General features: G+C 42.1%; 1 protein-coding gene across 5 annotated transcripts in view; it reads right to left on the minus strand.

Annotated features, from left to right (window-relative positions):
- Window positions 1-13,979, minus strand: part of FHIT (fragile histidine triad diadenosine triphosphatase) — a 222,444-nt gene that overhangs the window by 88,870 nt on the left and 119,595 nt on the right. For all 5 annotated transcript variants that reach the window (XM_085864298.1, XM_085864297.1, XM_085864301.1 and 2 more), the window contains one exon: window positions 3,894-4,039. In XM_085864298.1, coding sequence (XP_085720424.1) covers window positions 3,894-4,039 — 146 coding nt within the window. The remainder of the gene's footprint in view (window positions 1-3,893; window positions 4,040-13,979) is intronic.

The raw sequence follows: 13,979 nt of genomic DNA on the forward strand, positions 1-13,979 counted from the left end.
CTCCTCACAATTATATCTTGGAGTTCTACGGACAGTTTCTTGGACTTCATCGTAGAGTTTCTGCTCTGACATGCACTGTGAACTGTGGAACCTGATATTGAAAGGTATGTTTCTTTCTATCTCACATCCAACAAATTGAATTGGCCAAGCCTGGTGTTGGCTTCGTGGTTATGGTGGCTGGCTTGGGATCTTAGGGTCCTGAGTTTGAGTCCCATTAGCCACTGAATTAACATCAAGTGAGATTGACTCAGCCTGCCATCCTTCCGAGGTCGGCGAAATGAGTATCAGTGTACTGGTATAGGGGCACAGCATGAGCGGCATAGTCGTGACCCAACAAAATGAAAGCTACACAGCAGCCAAGTTGCTATACGCAAGAATAAGAAGAATTGGCCACAGGTGGAGTCCATTCAAGTTGTGGAGACATCTCAAGTATGATCAAAGGAAATTGGATACACCTGAGCTCAATTTGGAGTGTCAGAGGAAAGGGGTTGAATACTTATTGACTCAAGACATTTCAGATTTTCATTTTTAATTAATTTGCAAAAATTTCGAAAAATAAAATTCCACTTTGACACATTATGGGGTGTTATGTGTAGATCAGTGACAAAAAAAACAAAACAAAAAAAATCTCAATTTCATCCATTTTTAATTCAGGCTACAACACAACAAAATGTGAAAATGTCGAGGGGTGTGAAAAGTTTCTGAAAGCAATGTGTATAATATGTATGTGTATATACATATATATATATATATATATATATATATATATATATATATATATTTATATATATATATATATATACATATACATATATGTATGTATATGTATATATATATATATATATAAATATATATATATATATATATATATATGTATGTATATGTATATGTATGTATATATACAGTATATATCAAGTAATAACAAGGAAATGCAACACAGGTGGAGGCCATTTAGCCCATTATGCCTGCGCGAGCATCACACCAACCCATCGACACAAGATCCAAGGAAGAAAGTGCAATTTTTTTTTTAAATAAACGAAACAAATTTTTTTTTTGTAGTTTTTTGAATTTTTCTTTCTTCCCTTTTTCCCCCTCGGGGAAAGGGGGCATGGGCTTGGTTAAAAACACGCAACATCAACCACACAACCTAACCCTCTTTGACAAGACCCCCCACTAACACTCCGTGTACATGCACACTATCGCCCACCAATGCTCAACCTACCTAAAAGTCCTGTCAACATCCCCATACCCCTCGATCTCCATAACTTATTGGTACCTATCTAATTCTAATTTAAACTTATCTACTGTTTCTGCTGCCACGACCTTTAAAGGGAGACCATTTCATACATTAACTACTCTCTGAGTGAAAGTCCCCTGCCTTACTACCGTCTCAACTCTCCTCTTCTTTACTCTCAGGCTCTGGCTGCTGGTTCTATCACCGTCGACTCTGTTGAATAATTCCTCTGAACTTATTTCATCTATACGTTTCAGTATCTTAAACATCTCCATCATATCTCCTCGTAACCACCTTCTTTCTCATGTATAAAGCCCTGTCTCCTTCAGCTGCTCCTCATAGCTAAGTCCAGCTATGCCCAGAATCAATCTCATAGCCCTGCGCTGAACCCTCTTGATGCCATCTATGTCCTTCCGGGACTGTGGTGACCAGAACTGCACACAATATTCCAAATGTGGCCCTCACTAAATTCCTGTAAATGTAAACTCACAATGTAAACACCACCAGTTTTGATCTATAATTGATCCCCCTCCGAATACAACCTAAAATCCTATTTGTTTTACCTACAGCTGTCTGGCATTGTGCTACCTGCTTACCAAGTATCTATTACCACCCCCAGATCCTTCTGTATGACACCCTCCAAAATAACCCCTTGCATCCTGTAATCTCTATTTTCATTGTTCTTTCCCATACCCAACACCTTACACTTGCTCAGGTTAAATTCCATCTGCCAATCTTTTTGGCCAATCTGTGCAAGTATGAATACTTTCCCGTATCTGATCACCACCCCCTCTGTTACCCACCTTACCTCCAAGCTTTGTGTCATCTGCAAATTTGGAAAGCCGACTCTTCACCTCACTATCCAAATCATTGATGTCAATAATGAATGGTAATGGTCCGAGTACTGATCCCTGAGGTACCCCACGACTTTCATCCTCCCAGCAAGACATCCTGCCACTCACAGCCACTCTTTGCTTCGTCCCACTAAGCCAGTTTGCAATCCAATTAGCTACCTGACCGGCCACTCCCCAAGCCCTCACTTTGGCCAACAACTTCCCATGTGGTACCTTATCAAATTCCTTCTTAAAGTCTACATATACTATGTCCACTGCCTTTTCCTCATCCACCCAATCAGTCACTACTTCATAGAACTCTAAAAGATTTATTAGACAGGAACTGCCTTTGGTAAACACATGTTGACTATCTTTAATTAGTTTGTATTTGTTTAAATGGTTCCTCATCTGGTCCTTAATTAATGTCTCCAACACCTTCCCCACAACTGAAGTCAAACGAGCAGGTCTATAGTATCCCAATTCTTTTCTGGATCCTTTCTGAAATCCTGGTGTTACATTTACGACTTTCCAATCCCCCGTTACCTGTCCTGACTCCAGGGAACTGTTGAAAATATCCGTTAACACCTCGCTTGCCTGCTCAGCCACCTCCATCAATACTCACAGGTGCATCTTATCTGGCCCCGAAGCCTTATCTTCTCTTACCTTAGATTACCTCGCTGTTCCTTTACTTCCTCCACCCTAACCTGGATCTTCTGTAAAAGCCATTTCTCACCTCCTCGATAGATACTCTCAGCGATTGGCAATTCTCCTGACTGTTCTTGTGTAAAAGTTGAAGAAAAATACCTGTTTATAAGCCTGCTATCTCACTTTCATCATTAACCTGCCATCTCAGACATATATATATATATATATATATATATATATATATATATATATATATATATATATATATATATATATATATATATATATATATATATATATATATATATATATATATATATATATATATATATATATATATATATATATATATATATACATAACATATACACACAAGTAAACAAAGTACATGATGCAATCATTTGTAAACACTCCCATGAAGAACGTCAAGTTAGAGCATTCAGGTGAAACATAACTTTCACATGATCGATAACATATGGCAGGCCATGAGACGGTGGGTGGAATTACAAATGCAGTGAAATGTTTTCTCTGTATTCAGGAGAGATATCTCAACAATGGACATTCTGATCTCTCGGCGACACGTGTGCTTGAGGTCCAGGATCGTGGGAGATAGTGAGCCCAGCAATTTGGAATCGATTTACACAATGCTTCCAAATTTGTTTGCCTCTGCAGAATCAACCGATCGATCAATGTGTCTTTTGCTGTGTCGGTCTTCTTTTCTCTCTGTCCCGTTCTCTTTGCTTTTACAACCTCGCAAGCACCATACGTTATGTACAGACACGTCTAGAAGAACGTGGACATGAAAAGGCAAGTCTGGAATGCCACAGTCAATGTTTGTGTCTGCAGCATGGTTCCACGATAGCAGAACGTGTCAAAAGTACTTTGCCAAACGTTCTGCCAGATGAAATGGAATAAATTTGCAATTTCAAATTGTTTGTGATTCCATCCCATTAGAGATGGGCAAAGACAATAGGCATCCGGTGTTCTAAATTCCGGGAAAAAAGATATTAATTTCCTCCAGCTCGATCTAATCTGCAGACCGGAGCTTTGCTTGCTGGGCTTAGCCAGCACTTTTGGCGATTCGGAGCGATCGTTCTTCGGCAAACAAAATGAATCACATTCAGCATACTGGCACAATGGAATAATAATAATAAAAAAAAATAACAACCTGCCATGCCTACCTGCAGGGAAAGAGTCAGCGCTGAAGCCCCATTGTGCGTTTCCACGACAATGGCTACGCGTTGTGCCAGGCAAAACAAGTCACCGACCTCTTCAGGTCGGAGGTCACGGAACCTTTTGGCTGGCCGTAGGGAGCAGACAAGTACATCTTCAATGGAGGCAAGGTTAAGGTCTCAAGCTGTGGACATTGCAAAATGAATGTCTCCTTTTTGCAGGAAGCAAACTGCAAGCACAGGGCACCTTAATATTTTTGCAATCAATCAAACCGCTTGCTGTCGCACTTCAATTTCTACCATATCAGTGTCAACGGAAGCATTTCAACAATGTATACAAAAGGAGAAAACACGTTATATTTAATCCATACAAATGTTACAAATCAAATTAAGGAATTTGATTACAAGAAAATACAATTTGTCAACAAAATATCAACGTGATTACGAAGGGAGATGGAAGAACAATTTATCCGCCGCTCTGCAAGTGGTTCAAAGCTTTAAGCAGTTTTGCTCACATCACGAGGACATGCAAATTGCTCCAGGGAAGTCTCCATCGAAATCTGTCATTGAAGTACAAGAAAAAGAAACATGGCCCGAGGATACCAACCTGTGGAAGGACAGCTTCAAGGGGGGGGGGGGGAGGGGGGGCGGAAGATAATGCCAACGAGACCAACACCACGTTTTAGTGGTACGGGGCCTTGGATGTCGTGCAGTTTCGGAGATGTTGGAGAGAGAATGCCTGGATGTGCTAAAATCACAGGGATGGCCATTTGAGACGGTCTTGACCACCTCATGCGCGTGGTTCAGGACATTGACTTGCAGTTGCATGATTAGCAAGAGCAGCAAATCAAACGATGAGTGACCAGGACAAAGGCTGATGTGATTTTTCAGTGATAAGACAATGTTCGTAAGCATTGGATATGTTCACATACACAAAGACAATCAAATTACACAATGTACGAACGACAAATCGAAAGGCGGTTTATGGGCCAAGTGTCGGCCCTATGTTAAGTGTAATCCAGCGCTGGTGGACTGACTTCATCGCAAACATTGTATAAAAAAACAAAACAAGATAAAGTGGAAAAGGTATTACATTGTAAAGAGCCCCGGGAGCCTATCAACTTGCCGAGGCCTTAGGGAGAAATAAATACACCAAGGTACAGAACAAATTAGGTTGGAAAAAAAACCAAAACAATTTAATAATAGTTTCAATCTTTGCTGCGGAAGAAATTTCACATTTGCCAACACACAAGGCCCGAGGTAAAGGTACAAAGGAATTAAATTTAGAGGAGATGAAATAAAATGAAGTTACGTGAAGAAAAAAAAAGAATTGTAATAACAATAAAAAAAAAAACATTTGTATAATTTCTGCAATAAAAGCTCTTCGGAGAGATTGACCGACGCGTGGGCCGACAGGAAACAAACCGCCGCACCACACTGTCAAAACTGCACAGCATTGCAAGGCATCTGATCGAGGCGAGCTCGGGGTGGACCGCTATGTAAGGGAATGAATGATTGCTTGAAACAAGGCCTTTTACAGCAACGATAACAATCGCGGCGCTGGGAAAGCCACCACTGTGGCTTTATTGTCGGGACTTCTCCCAGCCGTGCTCCCTTGGCGAGATTCTACACCTCTTGATTAGGAAGCGAGTGCAAGAACCTCACAAATCGGTTGTTAGTAGTTACACCACGTTGTGCACGAAACCCCCCAAAGAACGGAGTAGGCCTGAGTGGCAGGGCCTGAATGGATTAACAACAAAGGCAGGGAGATTAATGGTAAATGCACAAAATGCCAGAGGAATCTGGTATCGCTCCTCCATTTTGGACCGAGGTTTTTTTTCGACACAGCTGATGGTGGAACGCATAAAACCTATAAGAGAATGGCAAGCATGCACCAATCAAAATGATATGGAAACAGCAGGAAACTGACTGGGATATTGATGTCAAAACAAGCTGAAGGAAGAACAATGAAGGCAAGATGTTTGTACATGTAGCCTAACGTGGCACTATGAGATCAAAATCGTTCCTGGGGTGCGAGTGACACTGAAGGATAAATGTGTGACAATTTTTGTTACCTCTGCCACTGAAGGTGGATGGAGGTTATCTTTTACACCCGTTTGTTACTTGTGAAATTGAAGATTTGCAGGTGTCTTGGTTGGTTTGGTCTGTTATTGTCTGTCTGTTTGTACGTCAATCGCCGACGGGTCACATTTTTTTTACTCCGATCTTCATGAATCACCACCGGGTAGAGGTCGTGACAAGCTGGAAGCCTATCGTTTTTGAGGTCAAAGGTCAAGGTCACACAAATCGTCAATGCTCAACCGATTCATTTGATATATTTGCGCATTATATGCTGTATATAAACCGAAAAACATGGGTGGACCCTCGAAGAGATGAGGTCTTGATTGACCCATGTATGTCGATTAATTATGTACTGTTTCAACTGATTAAATCTCTCAATGACTTATTACTGGACCTTGACTATGTCTAATATTTACGGACTATCGAACATACTTTTTCGACATGTAGACCTTGAGAGCCCTTCCACATTTTAGACCCCTGAAACCATTTCGACCTTTTATAACATTTGGAGCTTTTAAGACATTTTATCTTCTATATATTACAAAAACTATCATCTTGTATGTATGTATGTTCCCGAAATACAACCAAAACGGTACACGATAGCGCAAAAATGTTAGGGCTGCCTTACTCACCATTCTCCTGCGGTGTGCAGTATCAAGTTTCGCTCAAATCTGGCAACGAAAAAATTATTAAAAAATTAATTCCCGATTCAGTCAAGTACTCTTCGGGAGTATTTGATCAATGCAAAAATCTCAGCGGTAGAGTTCGCTTGAGCTATCTTTTTTTCATCAACCGCTGTCATAACGGGAACCCAACAGGTTCACAGGTCATCTCGTTCCCTTTAAAACTTTGCACCCTTTCAAACCCAAACACCCTTTAAGACCCCTAAGAGCCCGAAGAACCTTTAGAGCCCTAAGACCCTTGAAGACCCAAAATAACCTGTCGACCCTGTTAACCCTAACACCCTGAAGACCTTCTGTCTGAGGGCCTTCTGCAATAACACTTGAGGGTCACCATTCTTAATCAAAAGGCCCCCATTGGTAAACCACCTCAGTCCCAAGTGAAGAGGGTGCAAAATAGAATTAATGAACGTTTTTCTTTTTTCAGGTTCTGTTCATCTTGGTTCGTGGCACAGGAAAAGTCCCAGGTGGCAAAGAGAAAACGTCTTCTTATAATCAAACTAGTATAAACACCCGACAAAATCATTCTAAATCATCATTCTATAAACACATCATTCTTGTTTACTTGCAAAATCAAAGATTTTTCAAGTATATTGGTCAGTCGATTTTGATATTCTGTTTGTCTGTGTTTGTTTGTCTGGCAATCGCTTGCAGGTCACAATTCCAAAATGATCGTCACGAAACTTTACCAAGTTGTAGAGGTAGTCTCAACTGAAAAGTCGATTGATTTTTGAGGTCAAAGGTCAAAGGTCATCTTGCGGTCAAATTTCTAAAATCGTCATTTTTTTCATCCGATTGACTACAAAGTTGAACAGGATTTTCATATGAGCTTACTGAATTCAACCACCAATTATTTTTGAGGTCAACATCGACCAAAAGGTCAACATAACCAAAGGTCAACAACTGAGGTGAGATTTCTAAAATCTTCAATTTTCATCCGATTGACATGAAATTTGAAGAGGATTTATATTTCAGGTCACTGTATTCAAGCAACCAATTATTTTTGAGGTCAACATTGGCGAAAAGGTCAACATAGGCCAAGTTTTTAAAATTGTCAATTTCCATCCAATTGACGGGATTTGAAGCGGAGTTGCATATTTGGTCATTTAATTCAACCACCAATTATTTTTAGGTCAAATTTGTTTTATGGATTTTGCGAGATTCATGCTATGCACGATGTCTTTCGTTTGTTTGTTTGCGAGCAGGATATCTCGAAAAGTTATGGACGGATTTAGTCGAAACTTGATGGACAGGTTGGATGTGTGACAAGGCCAAATTGATTTGATTTTGGTGAAGATCCGGATTTGGATATTCAATTCTTTTTCAGTGATTTTTCACGATTGAGAGATCGGGCGAAAAACGATATCTCGCATGATATTTCAAAATGTTGACGGATTTGGACTAAACTTTGTGGACGGGTTGGGCGTGTGTGACAAGGACATAGTAATTCGATTTTGGTAAAGATGTAAATGCAAATCCGGATAAGAGGAATTTTCAATTTTGTAAGTGAGAATGAGTTTTGTAGGTGACAAGAATACGCCGATTTGATTTTGGTTAATGTCCGGATGCAAGTCTGGCCTATCAGTGGGCCTTGTGGAGGTATGCGCTCTACAGAGTGCCACTGTAGTTTCCTCATGCTTCACAAAAAAAATAATGACTTTCCAGGCACAATGTTGGATGATTAATTTGAAATGTTACTTGTATATACGTTTGTTCAAAGTACTCAGCAAACTGAGGGAAATCTCCAATTGGGTGTTTATATAGACGAGACATCACTTGCAGCAGTGTGAGGTGAAAAACCCTTTTTGAAATAAAGGCATCAAGGCTCAATCAATGAGCAGAATGAAAGGGGACAATGGATCGAAAAAAAAAAGGTGAACTTTGGGCACAACAAACAAACAAATGCACCAAAGCACAAACAGAGGAACTGCACGAGAATGCTCGGGTTAAGATCTCAGCGGGCGTAGTTAAGCACAGCGATGGAAATGAGAGAAATGAAGAAGTGGTTGTGAGAGGAGACCTCATCCTTGTAGAGAAGAGCTGTAGACAACAGTTCCACAGATGAGAAAAGAGGGCTCCAAAAAAATAGAAGTGAGCATTGCCTTGGAATTTGGGAGGGTAACAAGGAAAGGGTTTTTGGCAAAATGCATGAAAAATGGAGGTGGGGGGGGGGGGAGGCTGGATAGAAAGGTGAGATGACAGGAGAAGCAAGACCAGAACAGAGCAGGTAAAAAGTTGCAAAACCACAAGCCTGCCTATGGTGAACAAGAAGCACCGAGACTCAGCTTCCTGAAGCAAAATTACAGTGATATGCAAGGCATTAGATCCAATGGCCTTAACGGGAGCAAGATAGGAAGCATAATCACCAGTGCATCATGGGCAGCCATGTTCCATGACACCAGATGATGGCTTTGTGCATCATGATAAGCTAAGGACAGCAGAGGAAGGATTTGGCCCTGAAGGGAATTCCTAGACAGAAACCAGCTTTGGAAGCTTGCGCGACTGTAATCTGCCGAAGAAATGTTCTTAATGGCAACCAGACTCAGTTGTGCTATGGTTTGAGAGCCCAGATTGGAGTCTGCAAGTTTGGGGGTTCGTGTCCCACCCTAGCAGAGTCATACCAAAAGTTGAAAACGGTAAATGCTGTTTTCTCACTTCACGTTCAGCATTTAGAGGATAGAGCATGGATATAACCCATTGGTTGCTTTCTCATTGGGGAGGGGAGGAGAGATTTCTCCTCAATTGCCTCACTCATTGTAGAGGGAATGGCGAAGCCACAATATGGGGCACGTGGAGTGAGTGCACTGGGAAGTTAAGTCACTTCCCCAAGGTCACTGGCTGGGTTTGTCTGAAGTGAAGTCTGCTGTTGTCTCATGAATCTGTCTACATGTGTGCATGATTTGTGATGACAGCTCTTCCACAGGCTGACGAATGTGTAATAAAAAAATAAAACTAGAAAGCATCTTAAAATGCAAAACCCATCTGCTTTGTATTCGGACTTCTTCTTCCTCTGTATGCCAAATGGTACCTTTGACGTTTTCACCTTTTGACCAAATTCTTAATTTGTCTTCTCCATATTCTCATAATAAAGCCTTGTTGAAAATGTGATAACAAAAGCTCAAATGGAAAATTATAGTAGATAGCACGTCAGAAGGAGCATGTCCAAGGTGGAATGGTCTGGGTGGACGCCAAACTGATAGTCGCAGATCAAGGAGTTGGAGAAAACACGAGTCTTGTGGTCTCCTGCAATTATCGCTTTCATGGTTTCTTTGGAAATTGTTGGAGTTTAAAATAAATGTGTTTTAAAATAAAGGCCTGTTCCCAATGAGCATCAATTTAAACAAAGAGAAGAGCATTACAAACCCGAATAGCAAAAAGGCAAACATATCTGAGGTGACAAACGGGGTAGCCAGGATGATCCGTGTGCCGAGAACACACTCTCCCTTCCGCAATCTGTTTATCTTCGAGTTTGTAATTCAAGAGCATTATAATGTTTAACAAGCGGCATGTCATGCACGTTAAACTTTAGACAAAACCGGAAGGCTGACAGAGTGTGGTTCATTTCCATGCAGAAAACCAAGTGGACACGGCACGCATCTGAACAGCCTTGTAATCACAGTGAAGTAACAAGTGCGTGACATTGGTGGCAAGCATCCGTTGCACAACCAAAATTCAACAAACGAGCACTTTGCGGTTAAAATTAATAATTACAATGGCATATTAGTATCTGTGAAGGCTGGTATTGGTCGATGTTGGAGTTCAAGATAAAAATGGATTTCATCAAATGAAGTTGAGAAGAGTACCATCACCGCCGTGGGATACGAGATCCGGATGTAGTTGAGCGTTCTCCCTTCTGCTCTGACGAATGGTTAATGCTCAAAACATCTACGGCACCTCGTTTCACGCAGAGGTTAGCATACAGTCTCGTCAACTTTTAATCAACTAATTATATCGTTTGTGGGGAAATAATTGTATCCTTTTGGCAAGTATGCAAGTGAGAGAGGAAGAAAATAAAACAATGGAGGAAGGAGGAGGGTGGTTGGTGGAATAACCTCACTGGCAACCATAGATTAGACCAGCCAGCAGCAAAATTAGCAATGTTATTCCTTTTCTCTTTACTGTGTGTAATTTACTGATAACGTTTATTTTTTTTAAACCATGACCACCACCAAGGAAGCTTTACATGAATTATGTCGAAGTAAGACATTACTATGCTGTTCAGAATGCCTGCCTTAAAACCTGCAATTATCATCAAATGTCATTTGGAGTCGTGATGTCAATATCCACTTTCTCACATCCTTATTTTCATTTGCTCAATTTGGCATCTATATGTTGTTACGGATTTGGAAGCCATTTGCACACAAACAGACAGCAGTCCCTCAGCTTAGTTATTTCGAGAAGTATGTGTTTATAGTTAGAATCCTTCCTTCTGTCTAATGGGAATTTCGTGTGTGCGCAACGATTTATTTTATAGTTAGAAGTTATACATCAACAACAACAACAACAACAGCGACACCGTCACCTCGCTCCACCGTCGCCATTACGCACGTGGCCTTCGGTGAGGAGGTAGGTGGAGCTGCAATCGCCTCTGCTCCGACTCCGCCCCAGAAAGGTGGGAGTTGCCCCCGCCTACCGTGGGCCTGGCCAATGAGGGACGGCCAGCGAATCGCGCGATGCAACCGTCCAATCAGGAGGCGAGTGGCGAGAAAAGAAATCTAACCCACCTCGAGAGAGCCAGAGTGATCGGCGCGTTCTGTCTGGCGGTCTGGGTCTGCCTCGCCTGGTCTCGCCGGATCAGGGGAAGCTGACTCGGGCTTGATCCCCGGTCACCTCGTCATTTCTCACTTTCGTGCTGGCTGTTGTCCGTCGCTCCTTCCCTCGTCCCTGGTGCTTGGTGCGGCGTTGTGGTGGTGGGTTCGAGTCCCACCACCAGACAAGCTCGACCAGACCGCACGAGGCGGACAGGTGCAAGCGGAGGCTCTCGCACTCAGCTCGCCTTCCCTCCGACCTGAAAGGCCAAAATAAAGACCCGACGGGGTCCATTTCTTTTGGGTGTGTGTGTGTGGCGCCAGTCTGATAAGTAGAATTGTTAAGTGCTTTTCCTAATTGTACATTGCCTGCCTGATATTCGTGATTAAGTCTGCACTGTGTCTTATTATTGTAAATAAATATCTGTTCAATGTTCCAGTTTGTTGCCTGTCGTTTCTACCATTGGCCCAGCACGGTGCGTATTGAGAATTAGTGAGGCCGTTTGGGCCGGTAAGTTGTCATTGGGACCGGCGCGGCTCTGGTAACTCCTGCTCTGTACGCCAGACCCAAGTCGGTACATGCGACTCGGTTCAGAGAGAGTCGGCCGAGGGTGTGGTTTCCCCGGTAGCGAGACGGCGTGAGTACTTAGGTAAATTGGAGTAGACAAGTGGACCCTACCTCACGCCGTTGAAATATTGGTGACCACAGTCCTTTGAGTAACCCGTGACCCTTTGGACTTATCCGAGAGTCACGACCTAAATTCTGAGTGTTCGGTGGGAGACGGCTCCACCTCGTGGTCGTTTATCGCCACCGAACCCCGGCCCACAACTATATATATTGTTTAATTATATCTCTTGTACTCACAGCTGCGATGCTCAGTACACCCCGAGGGGGAGTTCTGCTGGTTCGGGACTTGATACGATTGTGGCAATGACTTCTATCAGTTCTCGGTGGTAATTTTGTATTGCATAGGGTAGTTATCTCCCATATTGCATGTATGAGAGGAAGCGTGAGGAAATTTCATGATAACATAAAAATATGTGTCATTTTATCTGCAGAAAGCTGCTGTCCCCCTTTTCCTAATGTGTGTCTAAAACCACCATCCTTTGATACCCCGTTTTTAAGGTTCTCACCTTAAATATTCTTTAAAAGACAACAACAGGCCATCAGGTGCAGGTTTTTGGTGGGAAGCTGTGGGATCAGCATAAAGGGCGTGTCCCCGCCATGTCGCTGGAGCTCATGCGAGGCTAAAGTGTAGGGCATACCTTGCTTGGTGCCAGAACGCCAACCAGGCAGTGTGGCTGACGAGGAGCTACGTCATGGAGCAGAGTGCAAGCAGAGACTACAGCCGTGGTACATTGAACTCTCAAATATCGTGGGTTCGAATCTTTGAATCATGGGTTTCAACCAATCGGGGGAAACCTATTTTGTTCACATTTTGTTATTGTGTGATTTCATTTCGGCCAATGGTGGATTTTGAGCTGAAATGAGTCATCGTTTGCGTCTGCATGTACGATTACTGTAGCTCCCATTATGAGCATTCTGTTGTTTCACATGCACCGTTTTTAATAAACTCAAATGTAAAACGATGGCCAAAATTAGCTATGCCTAAAGGTTGAGAAAGGTTTTGATGTTGTGCAAAAAATTGAGTCGTTATATAGGTTATCAAAAGGTGAAAGTGTGGCATCTGTGTGTCATCATTATGGGATCAATGAATTGACTGTGCAGTGTATCCGTAAAAGTGAGTCAAATATCCATGCAAGTTTTGCCGCCAGTGCTCCACAAATCACAAAAGTCTCATTCCAGTCCTGTAATCCTCATATTAAAAGGATGGAAAAAGCCCTTAATGTTTGGATCGAGGACCAGACACAGAAAAAAGTGCCTTTAAGGGGACTGGTGACACGAGAGATATCACGCATTTACCAACGTTTCCACAAGGCACTTGGGACCAAAGGCTCCAGTTCAACCATGGATACCCACAAGCTCCATGCCAGCATGGGCTGGTTTGAAAAATTGAAAATAAGATTCAGCTTCCATCATGTATAATTAGTCAGGGAAGCAGCATCAGCAGACCATGATGCTGCGAAAAACTACCCCCCCGCAGCTCATGGAACTAATCAATGTGAAGGGATTTATGCTGAAGCAGGTTTTTAATGCTGACAAGATAGCATTATTCTGAACGAGGATGCCATCTGTTACTTTCCTCTCCAAGCAGGAAAGATCTGTTCTGGGGTTCAAAGTAATGTGGTTAAGGATCATCTTATCCTTTTCCAATGTGGCAATGCTGCAGGCGACTTCATCGTAAAGCTAATGCTGCTCTTCCGATCACTGAATCCCCGCTCCCCTTCCACCTCCCCCCCGTCCCCACTCCAACATCACCATAATCATCCTGAGCTAAGTCTTGTGGTTTATATTTACGGCAAAGTACGTAATATTGTTACCCTCATCCACCTCGCTGTTTTGTAAAAATCACTTCGCTGTTTTGGAATAACTTAAAAAAGTAAAAGTGTTTTTGTTTATTTTATATTGTATTTATTTCATTTACATGTTGATTCCAATGTTCACACGATATATATATATATAT

This window comes from Eptatretus burgeri, chromosome 18 (genome assembly GCF_056783735.1).
Source record: "Eptatretus burgeri isolate ZD-2024b chromosome 18, Ebu_testis_v1, whole genome shotgun sequence".
Classification (NCBI taxonomy): Eukaryota; Metazoa; Chordata; class Myxini; order Myxiniformes; family Myxinidae; genus Eptatretus; species Eptatretus burgeri.